The sequence below is a fragment of the Antedon mediterranea genome, chromosome 3 (genome assembly GCF_964355755.1).
Source record: "Antedon mediterranea chromosome 3, ecAntMedi1.1, whole genome shotgun sequence".
In the NCBI taxonomy this organism is placed as follows: Eukaryota; Metazoa; Echinodermata; class Crinoidea; order Comatulida; family Antedonidae; genus Antedon; species Antedon mediterranea.
This window is the reverse complement of record NC_092672.1, coordinates 4,135,260-4,157,126: the sequence shown is the minus strand read 5'-3', so window position 1 is coordinate 4,157,126 and position 21,867 is coordinate 4,135,260. Positions and strand designations below refer to the sequence as shown.

General features: G+C 33.2%; 2 protein-coding genes across 3 annotated transcripts; one reads left to right on the top strand and one right to left on the bottom strand.

The window, feature by feature from the left end:
• Nucleotides 1-245: 245 nt before the first annotated feature.
• Nucleotides 246-6,666, bottom strand: LOC140044591 (protein orai-2-like). The gene is made up of 3 exons (XM_072089162.1): nt 6,574-6,666; nt 1,576-1,742; nt 246-1,083 (listed from the first exon to the last, which is right to left on the bottom strand). The coding sequence occupies exons 2-3, from the start codon at nt 1,708-1,710 to the stop codon at nt 589-591; spliced, it is 630 nt and encodes a 209-aa protein (XP_071945263.1). The 5' UTR covers nt 1,711-1,742; nt 6,574-6,666; the 3' UTR covers nt 246-588.
• On the top strand, nt 2,195-21,825 carry LOC140044588 (lysine-specific demethylase 2A-like). Of its 2 annotated transcripts, none has more exons than XM_072089160.1 (18): nt 2,195-2,343; nt 4,715-4,853; nt 8,005-8,083; nt 8,596-8,642; nt 11,017-11,189; nt 11,541-11,647; nt 12,246-12,339; nt 12,558-12,711; nt 12,995-13,110; nt 13,586-14,110; nt 14,376-14,483; nt 15,080-15,292; nt 15,422-15,631; nt 15,759-15,833; nt 15,987-16,037; nt 16,220-16,300; nt 18,879-19,917; nt 20,324-21,825. In XM_072089160.1, exons 1-18 carry the CDS (start codon nt 2,293-2,295, stop codon nt 20,476-20,478), a joined length of 3,417 nt encoding a protein of 1,138 aa, XP_071945261.1. In that variant the 5' UTR covers nt 2,195-2,292; the 3' UTR covers nt 20,479-21,825. The 2 variants fall into 2 exon arrangements, with proteins under 2 accessions (XP_071945261.1, XP_071945260.1); XM_072089159.1 differs by having other exon boundaries at nt 14,376-14,516.
• The last annotated feature ends 42 nt before the right edge of the window (nt 21,826-21,867 follow it).

Below are 21,867 nucleotides of genomic sequence, written 5' to 3'. Positions count from 1 at the left end.
TAATACTAAATAGTGTTTAGCCAGCTATGATATAGCAGTGGTCTGTAATTCTAGTGTAAATGAACAATAGGATTACAACTTGGTCTTTTATAATTGGAATAAAAGTTCCAATTGCTGATAAATTGTTTAAAAGCATTTTTAAATGTGTAATACAAAATACTGTAAATATATGTTTTTAATATCTCATTAAAAATTATCTCAATAAATAAAATAATGAAGGTAAAGTAAAGTTTTAAAAAACAAACCAGCAAAGTGTCTGTTTATTGATGTCTAATCACAATGGGACATCCCCCAGGTCTTGCATTGTGATGTATGTGTTATTATTGTTTGTTTTGTAAAATCCAGAATAAATTGAATTTAATTCATTAGAGTACAATTAGTACATTATGAATTAGTGTGTGTGTTTGTTAAGACCCCAGAAAAATAATATATTTCAATAAAACCTAGCACCAAAATTGTAATGATTGATTCTTATTGAATAAAAAGTATTACAAATTACAAATAGTATAAAACTTGAATTGTGATTACAAAAAACTGCCATGGTGTCTGGGCAAGAACCGTTTTCACCCATTTCTACCAATGGTTATTTTACACTTCTAGTGTAACACCATGCATTTCTGTATTGTTTTCTAACTCGGTTGCGAGTCCATCCAGTTCATCAATCGTCGTATTATAACTTTTGTATTTATGCGTGACTAGCTTATGATAAAAATGATATGCAAAAACGCAAACAGCCAACAAGGCGGGTATTAGTAGCGCAGTCGCCACATACCCTGCGTATTTGTAGTTTTCATAAAATTGAATCCAGATTAAAACCATAATCTCTAAAAGGAATAGCAAGATACCGAGGGCGGTAGAAGCAATCCACGATAGTTCAATGTACGTGCTCATACTCTCGTGAGGCGATTCTTTGACAGCGTTAATGTTTTCAATGTTACTGACAGCTTCGATGTTTGGTAGTATACACGTACTGACGAGTAGCGCAAACAGATGTGTCACTATGAGTAGAATAGTGATGACGCTGAAACACATAATGAGAGCTGTCGGTAGACCAACAGGGAGGCTTATTTCAACCAACGCCACCTAAAAAATAGAAATTTAATAATAAAATAGAATGAAAAAATATTTTTAAACATGCTGTTAAAAAGCACTTATGCCAGGTCTTATGCCATTATAACAAATACTATATTCCAATCTAGGTTCATGCTGTACAGTAGGTCATCCACTGGCTATTGACGATTGTCTCATATTTTTAAACTGTATATCATCTGCCATTAAAATATATTATTGTCATGCGCGTTTGATTTGTATGTTTATGCTGTTAGTTGTGATTGTCTTTGCTGTTTTTAAAGGACCCCATTGGAATCAAGTTGATTTTTCTTTATGGGCTTGGCTATCCTTGGTTTCTTATTTATGTATTTACAGTACTTGTAAAATGTTTGTATTCAGATTGTCTTGTAATCTTATGTTGAAACCAAATAAAATCAAATCTAGTAAAAATTGTTTATTTATTAATTGTTTAAATATAATACAATTAAACTGTTAGTAGTATATGTTTTATTTTCAAAAACATACCATGGCGAAGCCAGCTAGAAGAGCTGATGTTCTACTAGAAGCTTTTAGTTTAGCCCGGCTGAGGTATAATTTTCTCCATGAGAGAGCCTGCTCCGAGTGCTGGTTCGACATTTCTTCAACATATAGCTTGAACATCCAATCTGAATAACTAACTTTCGCCAGGATTTCTATATATAGAATAAAGCAACTCAAGTGGTACTATTTTGATGAACGATTACCTAACTAATGATATAAAGAATTACACATTAAATTAAACATATTGTACAAAATAAACAATTTCAACATAATATTAATATGTTTCCTTGATTGCACGTACACAAAACGGTCCACACAAAACACTGGCGGTGTGTGTACCAAATGTTTACGGAAGAATTTAGGATTTAATGACCTTTTACTGTAAGTTTCAAAAATACATTTCTAAATAATATTAATCAAATATTTTGTAAAATAAATTTTGGATATTAAATATATTATATTTGTCTATTTAATAAATTTCTAACGGTAGTCATATCAATAATTAATCTTTTGTTACAGCATATTTTTGACAAAGGCTGGGATTTTGTCGTGACCTTGATATGACCTGATATGCTAATGAGTAGTTTTGTGGCATAATGAAGTTGCTCGAGTACAGTAAAATAGACGTGACTATTCTGGATTAATGGCGTTTGAAATTTTAACTTTAGATTTCTTCCTGACTTGTTTTTGATTGCAATTTGTATGGGCCTATACTCAGACATGTCTAACGAGTCAAACACAAGACGTTCATTGGTTTGTAATAGTCATTTTTCAATGTAAAAACAACGATTTCGGTTGTGTGAATATGGGAGTCCTCATGAATAACTAGCCATTTTTGCATTGTTGTGCCTATTCAACTCAAACGTTTCGGCGGCGCTTCACAATTTACAACTAAAATTCTCCTTGACTTTTTCATAAAATGACATTTTTATCTTAAAAGTTTAATAGAAAGCAAAAACAATTTTATTATGACTTAACTGCCTCATTTGTAATTAATCAAAGTAAAACGAAAACAGAAAAAATCTAAAAAATGCGTGATGTTTTCATCACAAGTGAAGTGAATTCGTGGATTCAACTATCGTGCACAATGAGGGCTATTTGAAAATTGCGCCAACTTACGCACAATTACTGTTTTATAATTTAATATTACATTTTAAGTAAATATATGTCTTTAACTAACTATTCCAGGTGATATGGTAACTTTAATTTGAATAAATCCTAACAACCGAACCGAATTTCTAGGTTCTGTATCTAGCTACCACGAGTGAACAAAGTGCATGTGATATGCTCACTATGTAAAACTGCCGTTGGTTAATTTTACTATTTAGACCACCTAATCAAATAAAATTATCAGCATAATTTTGATTTAAAATGTTTTTGTGTGTTTTTAGATCTAATAATCTATGTTTTGAACTATTTTATGCTTAATTATACCTACTTAATTATACCTACTTAATTGTTAGTGATCCCACAAAAACAAGGCAAAGGCCTGTATCTGTAGGCTGTACTGTACTCTGTAGAAATCACATTTTGTATTTTTTATAATATACCAAATAATTATAATTGCATGTCATATATTTTGTTATTTTAAATTATTATTTATTCAGTTCTATTGTTATTTTATATTTTGATTAGCATTATTTAACATGTTTAAGCAACTGCTACTGAATCGTCATAGTTACTGTAGCCTACCGTACATATTAATATTATTTATTACATCGTGGACAATTTTGCTTTTTGTTTAATTTTTGTTTTTCTCCATATCCTAACAAGGCCACCTATTAATATAATAATAACTATATGTATATAATGTTCTGGTTTTTTAGAAAGATTGATTCGGCTGTAACAAGGTGCTAGTTTAATTAAAATAAATAAAAACACTGATAGGCTAATTATTAACTATTTTTTTCTTTTTTCAACAAAGATTGCGAGATTAGATATACACTGCCAATGCATTGTCTAACTGTTTCAAATTATTTTATATCAATAATTGTAGTCAACATTTATGATTGTTTGAAAATCGAATAGCTTTTCTTAAAATACTGACAATAAAATATCGTTTATTATTATAGGCCTACACGTACACGATAGGTTATATAATACGTTTTGCATAATTAATTCTGAAATGTAAAAAATATGTACAGTATAATTTTGAATATTAGTTTCTTTGTTAAATTATATTCATATTTTAATAATGGTAACTGCCGATAGACGACGTGTGTGTAGTAAAGTGTATAATTTAAATGTAAAGCCTATTGTATAAAGGACATTACGGAAGTAGTAGGCCTACATGTCCGAAAAATGTCTTAATGTCGCTTGGTATTCGTAATATTTATAATATAATTATTATAAGCAAATGTTTTCAGGTATATATCGTCTTCAGGTGTTGTGATAAATAATTTATTACGATAAGGCCTAGATTAATTTTAAACAATCCTACGTGGTCACGTGGTGATCCCGGCCTTGTAATGTACTGTATACGATAATACGTCGGGCTATAGTCTGTTTACGTCGTGCGTGTGTGTTTGTTTTTTTCGATTTGAGTTTTTTTTTAAACGGTTCGTTCTCTGTACTTTTAGCTGCGACATTTTATTGTTTAGAATTGTAATAAAATGCTTGTGTGCATGTAGGGCCTATCCTTCGGATATGGCACGTATTATGGTTGTTTCAAAGAGGGAAAACACCCGGTATAGTGTTAGTTAATATACGAACCTGTTACGTGAAGTATGGCCTATCTATTATGGCGTGCTGAGAAATCATTATTAATTAGGCCTATACGTTACAAAGACATGGAAAATGAAGATTGATTTAATCAGAAAAAAAATGAAAAACGAATTACGGGTTTTCACCTGCAAAATAAATGGTTAAATTCAACCAAAAACCCATTGGATGGTAGCCAATTTGACTATTTTTTGCTTTAAATAAAAAAATTTCAGGTTAAATTTTTTTTTTTTTTTTTTGTCCAATTGGTCAGTCAAGGATAATAATAATATTATTGTGACATAAAGATCAAAACATTTTTAAGAATTATTTTTTTCATTTTCAGGGGGAAAGTACATCTTTTTAATGGAATTAAAACATTTTTTTAAGAATTTTTCTTTCTATATTACTATTATTAATTTAGCGTCCGAAACTCCGAAAACACTACCACGAAGGCGAGGATCAGGATGCTGCGATCGAAGGTCATCGCACTTTTGACCTGGACGACAAAATCAACAACAAACGGTTCGCTACGAATCTGGTCAAAATAATGAAAGGAGAAGGTTAGAGGCTTTATCTCTATTTGTGTTTCTGTTTTCTCCGGATTTCCATATATTTAAATATAACCGCAGATAAACATGTTAGACTAGGTTCTAGCCCGTAATATAGTAAATATATTTTGGAACATATGGCGTTTCATACGTAACTTTTGGACAAAATCGAAACGTCGACCTTGGTGGACTAATAACATTTAAAAAAGCAAATAAATACAGATTTGGGCTAGTCTGATAAACATGTATACAATATACATTACAAGTCAACTTTATTTTCAAAATCTTACAATTTTGAGATATGTTTTGTACCTTAGTAGAAGAATTAAATATATGATAATTTTAAATAATATATAAAATAAAATATATAAAAACAAATTATAATACAAGTTACTATCTTTTAAAATTTTGATTAAGCGTGGTTGGTTCCCACTAGCGACGCAACGCAAGGACGTAACGCAACGCAAGTGAATTGACCAATCACAAGCGATGGCTTATTCGCTTTTGATTGCTAACTGTCTATAACTTTGGTTAAAACGCTTGCGTTGCGTTTACGTCCTTGCGTTGCGTTCTAGTCAGTGGGAACCAAGCTTTACTAATAAATTGCATGCCATGTACAGTGTTGAAAATCCTTCTATCACAACCCCATGCGAATACTAAATAAATGAGTACAGTACTATTTTAAATTAATAAAATATTAAATAATTAAATACTTTACAAATTATTATTAATAAGATTGTATTTATGTGATTGTCAATGTATCATAATTACGACGTTCTGCGAATTATTGGTTAAATATGAAAGTCCATATATAGGCCTACAGTATAAAAAGATACCTGCTGCATAAATTATATTTCTTATATGATTAATTGTTCTAGGCCACTGAGGACAGGTATTAGTAACTTTGATTTATAGTACGGAATGAGATGAGTAAAGTCTCAATTGCCCCGATCATTTACCCATCTAAAGCTATTGGGTGCCTATAGGCCTAATATACTTTGACGGAGAACACTGTCGTGTCAATGCGGCATTTCATCTCGTAAAGCTCTGACACTATCAAACTATTTTTGTACCCAAATGTTGTTGTCACATAAAGTTTGATAGTGTAGACAGACTTAATACGTGGTTACGAGATTATTAGCAATAAATGAGGCATTAATACTTTCATACATATGAACACATACAGTACCCGTTTTGTTTATCAAGCAATGGTGAAAAAAAGTTATGGGATTAACATGACCTAAATAGTTTTCCAGACGCAATGAAAGAATATACAAATTCAATCGTTTGTACTAACAATGACCTTTTTAATGGACATTGTGAAAGAGTCGAGGTTACTTGGGGAAAAGGAAAATCGAAAATTATATAAGTGTGGGTATGCTTCTATAGAAATTGCACAAACCTATTATACCAGAGATTGAAATCAGACATTTGAAAATAGCCACATGAACGCTACACTACTATAATAAATGTTCAGAAATTTATAAAATAAACAAAATCATAAACAGTATTTTACGCTGGAGTAATTAATATAGAAAACGGGACCTTAGTTCTAAATACAACAAATTATTATAATTATAGTAATTATTTGGATACTATAGTTGTTTAAAAAAAAAGCGTATAAACATAAACAATTAATTCATATAGATTAAACATACATAGTTTTTAAAATTAAAAATTAAGGAATAATTACTAAAATATAATACATTTTTAAAATGTGTAAAAATAATACCTGTGTTTTCTAGCAAACAGTAGGATAAAAATATACTCTTGTCGAAAAACAAGAACGAACTTTCCTCCGATCTACAACTATCATTTACCGATAGGCCTGTGTACAGTTGTGTATTACTTATACCAGGCCCATTTCCCGGTGTAGGCCTAATATTTAATAATAACACGTATGGGTAAAGGATCCAACCTTGACCTTTGGCCCCTGGTCAATAGGCTAACTACAGGACAGGGAACGGTAAACTGTCGTGGCTTATGCTAAAATCGATTTATAGTCATATGAATGAATTAACAATTGTCGGGTGTAGATGAATATATTAACATTTTTGGGTGTTGAAATCAAATCAATGAATACCAATATTAACCGAATCAATGACAGATATTTCTTTTATTTTCCAAAAATGTTTATTTTTCTATTGTGTTTCATTTAATTCGATATATTCTCTCGATTAAGGGTATGTTCACACGCGATTTAAAGCTGGTGTAGCTTTCGCCGCTTCGTCTGAACTAGACAGTATAGCGTTGGATATTAATTATCCCATGACTTATCATAAGACGTACGCGCGCGTATGTGAGACTTCATAGGGACACATCCCTAAAGCTGTCTACACTGCATACATACATACATATAGTTATTTCATCGTGTTTGTAGTATATATGATTGTTATCTATAGGCTATTAACTTGATTAGCAGATAACCGAAATAATACACCAAACATTATTAATCGATCAATCAGATAAGAATTTCAAAAACATGTTTCCATATATGGACATGATGATGTCATATCACTACCATATTTGTGCACATCACACTTTTTTTGTCAAACTAGTTTGATAGTGTAGACAGAGCTTCAGATTTGTTTTATCGGTGATGAAAATAGTGAATGCTCCGTAATATAACAAACTAAACGCCGCGAATATATAAAATGTGTGTTTTATCACTAATTTATTTTAAGGTAAATGAAATCAAAAAGATTTATTATGTATTACAGTAGAATCCCCATAAATTATACACTTCGATAAGGGTTCCCATTTACACGGGAAGTACCGGTATGGTGTACCCTAAATAGAGCTGTCAGATGAAGGGGATTCTGCTGTAATTTTGTTTCTTTTCAATTTCATTTTTTTCGTTTCTGTCGTATTTATATGGTGTTGATTTTTTTTTTTGTAATACAGTATCACGAACTGGTGTACAAACAATCAATATTGATTGAACGAGTTGTACTGCACATCAGTCTCGTGTCTAAATAAAGTTTATATATATAATCCGGATCAGAGTCTCTTCGAATTTTTTTTCCCTTTTATATAATAATTTCAGGATTTCTAAAGTACTTAATGCTGTGAAACCTATAAGCGTTTGCAGTATACTTTACGTATACTAATTAGTAAGGTAAAATATTAGGGCCTAAACCAATTGTGATTTTTTTATACGTAGATTTTACTTTCAAATACATTCAAGAACATGGATTTTTTCAACCCATGCTGTTTAAAGAACTCGATGGACTCGGCATAACGTAAGTAGTATCGCTCTCGATGTGTTGGCCTATTAATTTTTTCCCGTAAAACTACTTTAGCACTGTCAATATATTGGTACTCTCACTGATACTGAACACGTGATCTGAGGAGAATGCGCGAGACTTCATATTTCTTATTTCATTTATTTATTTATTTCACTTTACTAATAAATGCAATCTACGTAACGTAAGAAAATGCCCTTTCAATAATTGTGTTTTCCTCCGGCTGCTTGAAATCAAACCTGCGATTTGTCATTACGCAATACAGAACTTTTCGTCAATACGTCGCTGCGTTACTTTGCGATGCGTTCTAGTGGAAACCACGTTTCATACGTCGCTGCGTTGCGTTACGTTGCGTCGCTAGTGGGAACCACTTTTTATTTATCGCTGTTTATACTGAAACGCTGTTTATACTGAAACGCTGTTTATACTAAAACGCTTTTGACACTGTGGCGCCTACCACAATTTGCGATAGATTTTGTCATAAAATAATACCGTTTTTTATCTTTCAGTGTTCCTGGTAAAGATTTTACCGTTAACGATGTAAAGACGTGTGTAGGTATGTATATACAACTGGTGAAACGTTAGGTAAACGTAACCAATTGATTAAATTCTATACGAATAGCTACCAAACGTTCTGACGGTTCCCGTTACACATTTCCGCGGCACAACGTGACGTTATTCCGTGTTATTCACCACGTTAAGCTTGGTTCCCACTAGAGACGCAGCACAAGGACGTAACGCAACGTAAGTGAGTTGACCAATCACAAGCGATGGATTATTCAACTCGATTGCGTTGCGTTTACGTCCTTGCGTTGCGTCCTAGTGTGAACCAAGCTTTATAAAGATCATTGACATAACATTTCCGATAAATTCTGACATTTCTTTTGTAACATATTGTCGTTTTTTTTTTCGTAACATCTTCTGACGTTTAATAACAATAACTTCCCTGTTTCCCTCGCTAAGCGTGGTTCCCACTAGCGACGCAACGCAAGGACGTAACGCAACGCAAGTGAATTGACCAATCACAAGCGATGGCTTATTTTTTTGTGATTGCTAACTGTCTATAACTTCGCTTGTCATTGGTTAAAACGCTTGCGTTGCGTTTACGTCCTTGCGTTACGTTCTAGTGGGAACCAAGCTTTATTGTCATTTTTCTCGTCACAGTTAATTTATCATGTGACATGTTAACGTTTGTATTATTCACGTTTTAACGGTAACGTTTTGCATTTCTATTGACGTTTCTTTTGTAAAATATTCGTTTCGTAACATCTCTTGACGTTTAACGGTTACGTTTCTCTGGTGTCACGTATTGACATTTCTCTTGTCAATATTCACATTGTTTGCGTTACATCGACGTTTCTACACCTTGACGTTTCTAACGATAACGTGTTTCTTGTCACATTTTTTTTTTGTAAATTCCGGAAGTTTATCTTAATATCATGACGTTTCTTGACGTTCACTTTATAACGTTTTGCGTTTCTCTTATCTACTTGACTATGACGTTACTCTTAGAACTCCTTGACTTTTCTTTCATCACTTTATGATGGCTGTTTTCATTTTTTGTATGTTTCTTTACCTTATGTATATTTCTTTTATAAAACCTTTTTTTCGTTTCTTTCATCACTGTATGACTTTTTTTTTGTGTGTTTTTTAAAAATCATTTTTGTATGTTTCTTTTACCTTTTGTATGTTTCTTTTTTAAAACCTTTTTTTTTTCGTTTATTTCATCACTGTATGACGTTTTTTTGTGTGTTTTTTAAAAATCATTTTTGAGTGTTTCTTTTACATTATGTATATTTCTTTTTTAAAACCTTTTTTTTTTGTTTATTTCATCACTTTATGACGTTTTTTTGGTGTGTTTTTTTAAAATCATTTTTAAGTGTTTCTTTTACCTTTTGTATATTCTTTTATAAAACCTTTTTTTCGTTTCTTTCATCACTTTATGACGTTTTTTTTGTGTGTTTTTTTTAAATCATTTTTTAGTGTTTCTTTACCTTTTGTATATTTCTTTTATAAAACCTTTTTTTCGTTTCTTTCATCACTTTATGACGTTTTTTTTGTGTGTTTTTTTTAAATCATTTTTGAGTGTTTCTTTACCTTTTGTATATTTCTTTTATAAAACCTTTTTTTCGTTTCTTTCATCACTTTATGACGTTTTTTTTGTGTGTTTTTTTTAAATCATTTTTGAGTGTTTCTTTTACATTATGTATATTTCTTTTTTAAAACCTTTTTTTCGTTTCTGTCATCACTGTATGACTTTTTTTTTTGGTGTTTTTTAAAAATCATTTTTGTATGTTTCTTTTACCTTTTGTATGTTTCTTTTTTAAAACCTTTTTTTTTTCGTTTATTTCATCACTTTATGACGTTTTTTTGTGTGTTTTTTTTAATTCATTTTTGAGTGTTTCTTTTACATTATGTTTATTTCTTTTATAAAACCTTCCCTGGTGTTTCTTTCATCACTTTGACGTTTTTTATCACCTCTTATATACTGTATCACTCTTAAGCGTGGTTCCCACTTGCGACGCAACGCAAGGACGTAACGCAACGCAAGTGAATCACAAGCGATGGCTTATTCGCTTGTGATTGCTAACTGTCTATAACTTCGCTTTTCATTTGTTAAAACGCTTGCGTTGCATTTACGTCCTTGCGTTACGTTCTAGTGGGAACCAAGCATTAACGTTTCTCTCATCACTTTATATTGTTTTTCTTGTAACTCATTGACTTTTTTCTCATCACCTTTTGACATTCTCTAATATAACTTTACTATTTACGGTTTTCTGTTCTTCTGTTTGCTTTTCATATCATATCTTACCTTTTCCTTCTTGTTTTTAATAACAATTACAGTAGTTACAGGTAAAAATCTACTTTGGAAGTCATATTACTTTTCTGAAATGACTAAATTATTAACAAAGATAACATTCATATTGCAGGTAGTCGACGAATGGTTGACGCGATGGATGTGAACTCACAGAAAGCAGTGGAGATGAGTATGGCCCAGTTTGCTAAGTATTACGAAAGCGAAGAGAGAGATGGCCTTTACAACGTCATAAGTCTTGAGTTTAGTCACACCAAACTTGACGATCTTGTTCATAAACCAAGTGTGGTAAGTCGGACAATATTGAAGATTTAAAACTTAAGGTCACAAGGTCAAGTTTTACTTTAATGCTACTGAAACAAAACTGGACAGGTTTTCCAAGCTTTAGAATTCAATGAAGTGATAAGCCAAAAATGGGTATTTTCCTTTGCTTGTTAGTCCATGGTACTTAAGTTCACAAGATCAAGTTTGACTTACTTCTGAAAAAAAACAAAATGGACAGGTTTCCCACTCTTTATAGAAGGTCTTAAAATTATTTAATGACACTGCAAGTGTTTTCTCATCCACATAGAAATGTAAAAATGGTTTTCAGGAGGGATTTTTTTTCTAATGAATAAAAACAATTTTATTTTATTTAAGGTTAAACTTCTTGACTGGGTTGATACCGTTTGGCCTCGAGAACTTAAGGAAACGCAGAAAGACAGTACCAATATACTCGCTGAAATGAAATATCCAAAAGTTCAGAAGTAAGATTATTTTTTAATCATTATTGTTCAATTTCAATATATCCATGGTAAGAATTACAGACCCAACAGCTTAACATTCATCTGAAGGATGCTAAGGATACAAGGCGGAATGGGCAGTCTCTGTCGCCCGAGTGCTCGTGTGCCAGTCCATACACTAGTACCAACTTGCTCTCTGATTGTATTAACATCATGAAGTGTGTTTATGTTTGAAAATCTTATTACCGTATATCCTCGGGTATAATCCCACCCCCTACTTTATGTCTTATTTCACATATCCCGGGTATAGTCCCAGTTTGGACTTTTGATCTGGGTGTATTTTTATTTTATTTTGTTTTAACCATATTAAATGAGGGTGATCCATCCAGCAATTGCTGGGACCCTCAGAACAGATACAATACACAAAATACAACAATAAAAAAACCAAAAATAAAATAAATGAAATAATAAATGTAGGCCTCTCTCTAGCCACTTCAGATGAGTATTTACAAGAAATGCCCCACCCCCAAATTCGGTCAAATTTCAAGTTCGTGTTGGGTGGGATTATACCAGAGGATCTACATTATTGATTAGTTTATTGCATTTTTTATTTTGCTTACAGGTATTGTCTTATGAGTGTTGCTGGATGTTTCACAGATTTCCATGTTGATTTTGGTGGTACATCTGTCTGGTACCATATTCTCCATGGTCAAAAGGTAGGCCCATAGTATACCTCCAAGAACAGCTAACTTGCCTTGTTAACTTGAATACAAACTGTTAGTATAGGCCTACTCCTAGTGAGAAAATTTTGGCTGTTAGTAAAAATAATTATTACTAACTAGAGTAGAACATCTCAAAGGAGGTGTTTAAGAGGCAGCCAATATTTCGTGGCTAACTATTTGCAGATTATTTAACTACCCTTGACTTTCTTTAGATCTTCTGGCTGATCCCACCTACAGATGAAAATTTGGGTCTCTTTGAATCTTGGGTGTTGTCAGGGAAACAAGGTGATGTGTTTCTAGGCGACAGAGTCAAGCAGTGCGCCAGAATCAAACTGGAGGCAGGCTACACATTTTTCATTCCATCAGGTATGTTCAGTATCCGAAAGTACCGTACCTCCTATTTTATGTCTTAAATCACAAACAAGCATATCCCTGGTTAGAGTCCCAGAAGTGACTTTTGATCTGGATGTAGGCTTCTTTCTAGCCAGTACAGATGAGTTTTTACAAGAAATGCTTACCAATCATGTTTTTTCCTGAGTCAGGGATTCCCCGGGTACAGTACGTCCCACCCGCCATAGTCAGCCCAATTTTTGTGTTTTGGGTGGGATCAAGAAAGGTGAATGTTTGTTTAACAAGTGTTTTTATATAGGTTGGATTCATGCAGTGTACACGCCCGAAGACTCGCTTGTTTTTGGTGGCAACTTCTTACACAGTTTTAACATTCCGAAGCAACTTCGTGTATCGGCGCTTGAGGATAAGATACATGTAAGTTGAACACATTTTCAAATTATTCAATATACTAGAACACTTTCAAAGTGTCCCTCCTTAAGCTCTATATGTGATGTGCCCATATATGGACGAAATGATGATGTCATATCACTACCATATTTGGGCATATCACTACCATATTTGGGCACATTACATTTTTTTTGTCAAACTAGTTTGATAGTGTAGACAGAGCTTTAGTGGTGTCCCCTGAATAGAGGTCGGCCATAGTGTTATTAATATTATACCTCCTCATTCAATTTCACATAAAAGTTTTGCTTTATTTTTTGTACAGTATATATGGAATATTAATTCTGAGAAATAAAGTGATAAATCAAATAGGGATGTTCCAAAAGAGTGGTTTATAGTTGCTGGAAACATATTCACCAGAAGACTCTTTTTTTTTGGGGGGGGGGGGGGGGGTTGGCGAGGGCACAAGGCTCTTTTTAAATATTCAGTACATCATTTTTCACAGGTTCCATTCAAATTTCGCTACCCATTTTTTGGCGAGATAATGTGGTACGTGATGGCAAGTTACATCAAAGTACTCCTTGGACGAACCCACATCCAAAGCATCAAAGATACAAAAAAAGAAAAAAATGAAAAAGATGTCAATCAAACTGAGGTGAAACAAGAAGACAAAACATTTCAGAAAGAAATCTCCGGAAAAGAAAACAAGTTAGGAGATACAGTTAATGAAAAGGCTTCAACCAGCCAATCAGAAGAGGTTCTGGCTGAGCAATCAGACAATGAAAAATCAACCAATCACAAGGAGGAGAATAGTATTAAACAGGAATTGAATGAGAAAGAGGAAAATGTTGAATCGAATGGTGAAGGAAGTGATAAAAACAGTACTGCATATAAACATATCAGCAAGTATGAATTGGAAGGACTAAAACTGCTCCTATGGCATTTGGAATCAATGCACAAGCTACCAAAACCAAAAAGGAGTATCCCTGACCTGATAGTTGACCCAAAGGCTCTCCTAAATGATGCAAGGGTAATTCTTCTATTTTTTATTGATATAACAAACAATTAAAACCAAAATCAATCAATGTCAATTTACTATTAATGCTCTGAGCATGCTCAAATATTTGTTAGGGTCTTCTGCTTTCATAGTCTATGTTCCAAAATATTGCTGCTATGAAGAGATTAGCGTGGAAATATTTTTCAGTCTTCAAACAGAAATAATCAATAATTTGAGAATACTGTACGGTAGACAATTGAATTGAATTTTTTGAAATATATTTTTATTTGAATTTTAGGAATTGCTGGATATACATGCAAATGATGAACCAGAACTGGCTGTGAATGGGGAACCAATTTGCAAGAAGATTGAGGAAGTTTCTCAGAGCATCAAAAAACCAAACTCAGTATGTAAAGCAGATGGGTCATCGACAAAACCCGTACAGTACAATTTATTGCAAACTTATAAAAATTCCGAAGTCCAAATTATTTATTAGATATTTCTGTAGTAATTTGATAGTAATAGAAACCAACACATTTGAAACCTCTGCTAAACTTATACAATATAATAGTTAATTATATCTCAACCGTAATAGTAATAGTAAATAATGATTATTTTATTTACCTACACTTGATTGCATTTCATTGAACTGATTTACACTGGACTGAACCACAATAAACTGGTTTGCACTGGACTGTACAGCAATAAACTGGTTTACACTGGACTGTACAGCAATAAACTGGTTTACACTGGACTGAACAACAATAAACTTGTTTGCACTGGACTGAACCGCATAGAGACTGGTTTGCACTGGATTGAACTATGTTGAACTGATTTGCACTGGACTGAACTGCATTGAGACTGGTTTGCACTGGACTGAACCGCATTGAGACTGGTTTGCACTGGACTGAACCGTATTGAGTCGGGTTTGCTTTAAATGAATGATGCTACATTTATTACAATTTTCTAATTTAATGTATCTTACTTCTTTAATATTCACAGACATCTGGTCTTAAATTCAAGCCCGGCAATGCAAATCGTCCAAGATCAAAGGCTGGCGTGATCATCAGTGCAAGGAGGAGACGAACAAGATGCAGAAATTGTGACAACTGTCTGCGATCTGACTGTGGTCAGTGCAACTTCTGTAAGGATATGAAGAAGTTTGGGGGGCCTGGAAGAATGAAACAGTCATGCATAAACAGACAGTGCCTTGCTGTAAGTACTAATTGTGAATTTCTATGCCATGTATGATAAAACGTTTTTCTTTTTAGGAATATTAATTAAAATGGCCGTCTAGGACCTAGACTACTATACAATAAACCACATGTGTTTTAAATTTTGTAGCCAATTTTGCCAGCCTGTGCCACTTGCAGTATGTGTGGATATGAGGTCCAAGAGAGCAAGGACTTAATGGAATGTCACCAGTGTAATGATATCGTACATCCAGCGTGTCTGCAAGCAAAAGGTCAACCTCATGAGGGCCTAGTTAACAAAGATCTTCCAAACAGCTGGGAATGCCCTAAATGCATGGCCGCTGATTCAAAAAGTGAAAAGGTATGTGTTTATTGTGATTTTATGATTTTCGAATATGATAATATCACAGAAAAACACTGACACAAGACATATTGATTAAAATTAATCATATTTGGCAATTAAATGCTGTAAGTTTGTCTTTTTTTAGAGTGAAAACAGTTTAAAAAGTTCAAGTTCAAGTGCGATGAAAAAAGTTAAACAAGCTAAAAAGCGACAGCAAAAGGTAAGCATATTTTTTAATATCGCTATCATCCTTCGTAAAAATGTCAACATTTTAATTTACTACTTTATCTACTTAATTATAAATGTTTACCATACTATTGAATACACATTGAAAGTAAGTTATAATTGTCATATTTTTATCATATTTTAATAGGATAGTAACAGTCCAGTTTCCACACAAAGTGACAAACCCAGTAGTAAGAAGGTAAGTAAAGCATTGCATAAAATTTTGTATGAGTTCATCCGTCAAATGTGTGGTCAATGATCGATTTATTTCACAATCAAATCTTTTTTTATCTCAATTGTATATTTACAGAATATTACTAGAATAGTGTTGATGATTACAACATTTAAAACTATATTATGTTTTTTTTTTCTTAAATGCAGAGCAAAAATGAAACACCTTCTCCGGTCCTTCGCAGCAAAAGATTGACACATCAGAAGTCGCCCACCAGCAAGCCTAGCCAGGTAGCTATACCACGGACTTGCCTAAGATAGCATGCTTTTTTCCTCATCTCAATCAACCTTGCTTTATAAACCTTTTTCTTGTTTACATTGAACTTGATAAAGTTAGTTATAGGCCTACTAATTTTGGGTGTTTATTATTTATTACTCTAAAACACTGTTTTAATCATGATTTTATCATCTTTTTCACATTTTGCACAGTATTTGAATTTAAAGTCTAAATTTTCTTTAAAAACCTTAATTTGCCAACTTTGAATGCAGTTTTTTAAGATTGTTGTGAAAAGTGTAGCCTTGCTGATCTGCTTGTATATCAATTGTACACATACTATAGTACATACCACTTTATTAAAGCTTGGTTCCCACTAGAACGTAACGCAAGGACGTAAACGCAACGTAAGCGTTTTAACCAATGACAAGCGAAGTTATAGACAGTTAGCAATCACAAGTGAATAAGCCATCGCTTGTGATTGGTCAATTCACTTGCGTTGCGTTACGTCCTTGTGTTGCGTCGCTAGTGGGAACCAAGCTTTAGGATGTATTGTATTGCTTTTTACTGTTAAGCTCTGTCTACACTATCAAACTTTATGTGACAAAAAAAGTGATGTGTCCATATATGGACATGATGATGTCATATATCACTACCATATTTGGGCACATCACACTCTTTTTGTCAAACTAGTTTGGTAGTGTAGACAGAGCTTTAGGCCTTGATTCTGGTTCTTTGAAAGGTGATATAGTTATAGCATATACAGTAATGCATATTCACTAATACCCAATATATAAATACATAACCTGTAAGGTATATACCACGCTATTCGGACATGTACATCTTTTGATCATTTGTAATTGATTTGACTGTAAATATCAATAAATCAATTAAATCATGATTGGTTCCCCACATATCCTAAAATAAAAGCTGACCATTTATGTGAGCTTTTCACACACATAGAGATATTGTAATTTACTATAATATTTTTATTATGGTACAACTGATCCAAATTTGATGTAGGTCTGGATAGAGTACAGTATATGGCCAATGCCACAATAATATTAATTTGTTTATTAAGTTAGGCATTAAAACTTACTGGACCGTGAATATTAATCCACACTGGAACTATGTTTTATCAATGGGTTACTAAAGCTCTGTCTACTCTATCAAACTTTGTGACAAAAAAATGTGATGTGCCCATATATCGACACGATGATGTCATCGTGGGCATATCACTACCATATTTGGAGACATCACACTTTTTTTGTCGAACTAGTTTGATAGTGTAGACAAAGCTTTAGAGGTGTGTGTGCTGTGGTCTGCCAACTACTCATCAACCACATTTTTGTTTAACTAATTTTTACATAAAATTATGAATCATTTAAATTGCTTGAATTTTTTCTGCATTTTTTTACTTAACTTTTGTACCAAATAAATGCTGGCACTTACGCATGTCATTTCTATGCTTGATTATTTCATAATGTAGCTGCTATGAACTTAACACTTTAGAGTACCATAAATATATCACTTATTCTTGTGGTACACTTTTGTTATATATTTCTTCTGTATCATAGTTTTATCATTTTTAATTTCTTTAGATTTAGTTTATCGCTCATCATTATACAGTACATGCAATTTGTATAAATGCTATTAATAGACATTTTCAGTCACAAATTATAGATTTTGTTTTTCTTTATTAAAGCTGTGTTCCCACTGCCAATCTGATCACTCACTCAAGACCATCTCACATGTGTTTTTCCGATTGTCTAAAGCTCTGTCTACACTATCAAACTTTATGTGACAAAATGTGATATGCCCATATACAGTATGGACATGATGATGTCATATCACTACCATATTTAAGCATATCACTACCATATTAGGCACATCACACTTTTTTTGTCAAACTAGTTTGATAGTGTAGAAAGAGCTTAACTTGCTTCTGGTTTTGGGAAGTCAAAATCTCATTGTTAGTGGAAACCAACCATAATACTGATAATTGTAAACTCTATTCACACTAGATTTAGTTTTTATTTTTAAAAAGAAGAATTTGAAATAAAACTAAGAAGATTTGTTGAATGATAGTGATGTATAGAATTTGTTTTTAGCGCTGAATTTGATCAAGCAATCATTTTGTGAATGCTTGTCAAATGATAAACAGTAGCAATTGATATCATATTGTATGTAAACAATTGGCATGACAGTAGGAATCTGTCAATTTTCACCACAGATCCAGGGGGTTGCGCTTAGGGCCCCTATTTTCACATTTTAACCTATTTTTGTATCTATTTTTGACAGACTATTAATATTATTATGTAAGCGTTACCCTGTTTAAAGATCTTGGATCTGTCCACCATTCCACCCAATGGAGTATGTTACTGAGCAGAGTGACGTTTTTATTTTTTTTATTACACCTGCATGAAAATGAAAGCTTGTTAAAGACATTAATCACAATACAATTAATTATGTCACAATGAAGTCTAGAAAACACAACAAAACAAAGCACAAATCCAAAGATGTTGAATAGTAGCATGCTTTAAAAAGAAATTCAAAATTTTGTATATTAGCAAAAAAAATTCACTTTTCTTTCAGGTTAATAAAGGTACACCATCTCCTCCTTCTAAGAAAAGGCGAGGGGCACCAGTTGGGCTAGTAGAAGGATCCTCACCGAAAACATTATCTTCTCCAAGTAAAAGTCCATTAACAAAAAATCGGACTTTCAATCAGTCCCCGAAAATGCGGACATTTGGTACGTCTCCAAAGAGTCGGAAAAAAGGACCTGGAATCCGGCAAAAAATCCTCTCTAATAATAAACTCCTGAGAAGTAAATGGAATGGAATATTCCAAGCTCGAAATGGAGGAGGAAATGGTGAACGGTCAGGAGAATCACAAACTGTTGCTAGGCAGAAAAAGGCACAACCAGTAGAGGTGAAACGCTTTGTGGTAAGGCCAGGGAGAGTGAGTCCTCCTCCGTTGGTGAGCACACAAGGGGAATGCAGCAGGCATGCTTACGAGTGGGTTATTTGGAAGAATGTGTTTGCTTACCTCAGTGCTAAAGACTTGTGCCGATGTATTTGTGTGTGCAAGACTTGGAATCGCTGGGGTTGTGATGCAGATTTCTGGAAAAAGTTGGACCTTAGTAATCTTTCAAAGCTTTCTAAAGCAACCATGAGTGGAATTATTCGAAGACAACCTGCTTCAATAAACTTTACACGAACTAATGTCAGTAGAAGACAACTGACTTGGCTTCTGGAGAGACTGCCACACTTAAAAGAGCTCCATCTTGGTTGCACTGCATGGGATGTTGTCTCTGCACTTTCCACACCAAGCAGCCCTCTTTTGGAAGTTCTTAACCTAAAATGGGTGGAAGGACTCAAAGATTCCATTGTTTCAACCATTTTTCAACCACCAGTTGAGCACCGACCTGGAATGGTTGATGTTCGATCAAGAATGAGGTGTATTAAAGAACTCTGTATTAGTGGTGCAGACATAACTGATGCAGCGTTGCAGTTTCTTGTGCAGTACACACCAGAGTTGAGGAAGCTGGATGTCAGCTTTTGTACAAACCTCACCGCTGATGGAATTGGCGTTCTTCTTGCAGATGACTCGCCAATTAGAAACACTTTAACAGGTTAGAAAATTCTTTTCTGAATAACAGTGGAGCCTCTTTTAAGTACTTTAGAGGTGGAGTTGGATAGCCGAGTGGTTAGGACACTTGACTGTCATACAGATAGACCCGGGTTCAATTCCCGACAACTCCCAGTCCACTCAGCTGTAAATGAGAAACTACTAGGGAGAAAAAAGGCGGCGTGGAAAGGAACTGGCCACCCTACCACATAATGCCGAGGCTTAGTACAATGAGCTCCTAACAGCTCATTCCCCTACGTTCAGAATGAACACGGGACTCGCCTTTACCTTTACCTTTTACCCACAAAGCTTCCCCTTAATATGGATGTCTCAAAGGATGGGTTCTAACTACTGTATAGAGAACACAGTGTAATAACGCTTTTCTCATCTTTTTGTTATTGTTACTGCAGATTTGAATTTGTACAGATGTTACCGGATCACTGGTCAACTATTGAAGAATTACTTATTTGAAATGCCCATTGTGCAACGACTGACCATCAGCAACACACAGGATCCTAATAAAGTCTTGAATGATGCCGTAACTATGGTGAAATATTTAGACTGATATCGATTTAGGAAACCCCATTAGAGACTACTGAAGATGTTAACTGTTTATCGTCTCATACTAATTTAAGATTTTCTTTCTTAGCACTAGTCTTTATCTCATTCATGGCATCGAAAACAAATCATACTAACCTTTGACCTGACTATCTCTATTTAGACATTGGTGATTAATGAACATTAAATTTTATTGACTCATTTCCTAAAATTTTAATTTGTTATGCAAATGCAGTTTATCAAACTGTATCCTGTAAATATTGCACCATTTTACATTTATAATTGTTCTTAAACTTTACGTTGTTGCATTATCAAAAGAGGAATATATGTATTTGCAATGTTGTGTGACCATTTACTGTACACTATTTTTTAGTTTATGTTTAAAACCCTTTTGTTTCTTACTAAAAGTTTGTTTTGTTTGAAGTTTCATTTGCATAATCATTGTTTACCTGTAATTTTATTTTAAAATGTTATATTTATACTATTTTCTGTAAATTTTGAGAGGATTTGATGGTAAAATTATTGATTAATCTATGTGTATACCAGTGTGTTAATATGGAATGAATTGAAATGTTGGTAAATAGATAGATGAGAGAATAAATAAAGTGAACAAATTGATGGATGAGGAATATGTGAAAAGGTGTATAAATTAGTGAAAGTATTTATGTAGAGAGATAAATTGATGATGGCTGTATGGAAAGAGATATATGAATAAATAATAAGTTATAAATACATGAAGTAATGGACAGATGAGTACAGTAGAGCATCCCCTATTGGGGGGGACACACCTTTGGAACCAAACACATTTCCCTTCAAAGATGTATTGTCTCCCAGAAAAATGAAGATCAATAAAATCTGACTTTGAATAGGTCATTTTGTAGTTTTAACAACAAAAAAAAACCCCGAAAAATAAAGTTTTCACTTATAAAATGACAAAATAAACGATTTAATTCAACCACAAACCCATTGGCTGGCAGCCAATTTGACTAATTTTTGCTTTAAATTACAGTTTTTTTTTTTCAGGTAAATAATTTTGTTTCCCACCCAATTTGTGGTCAAAGTGAATAACTATTATGTATATCATTAAAATGGCATATTCAACAACAAAATTTGTTTAAATTATTTTTTCAGAGGGACAATATATCTTTAATAGATTGTCCTCCGATAGGGGTTGGCTTTAGTGTTGAATTAATATTTTCACAGGGATAGAGTCCCCTCAATAGGGATGAATGGATAGAAATGATTGATTGAATGTGTATATAATGGGTGTTAATGAATAAATCAAATATTTTAAATATGGTCAAATTCAAATTTTAGACTTGCTTGGAAGTTTGATTAAGATTTTTAAATGATGTCCAATAAAAAAATAAATGTTCTTTATCTTTTTGTCTCTTGT

Bases quoted from the DNA above. Each gene is read 5' to 3' on its own strand.
- LOC140044591 (XM_072089162.1), bottom strand. From the start codon at position 1,710: ATGTTCAAGCTATATGTTGAAGAAATGTCGAACCAGCACTCGGAGCAG. The intron at 1,084-1,575 runs GTATGTTTTTGA...TCTATTTTTTAG, and splicing joins TTCTAGCTGGCTTCGCCATG to GTGGCGTTGGTTGAAATAAG.
- LOC140044588 (XM_072089159.1), top strand. From the start codon at position 2,293: ATGGGCCTATACTCAGACATGTCTAACGAGTCAAACACAAGACGTTCA. The intron at 8,643-11,016 runs GTATGTATATAC...TTCATATTGCAG, and splicing joins CGATGTAAAGACGTGTGTAG to GTAGTCGACGAATGGTTGAC. The intron at 19,918-20,323 runs GTTAGAAAATTC...TTGTTACTGCAG, and splicing joins AATTAGAAACACTTTAACAG to ATTTGAATTTGTACAGATGT.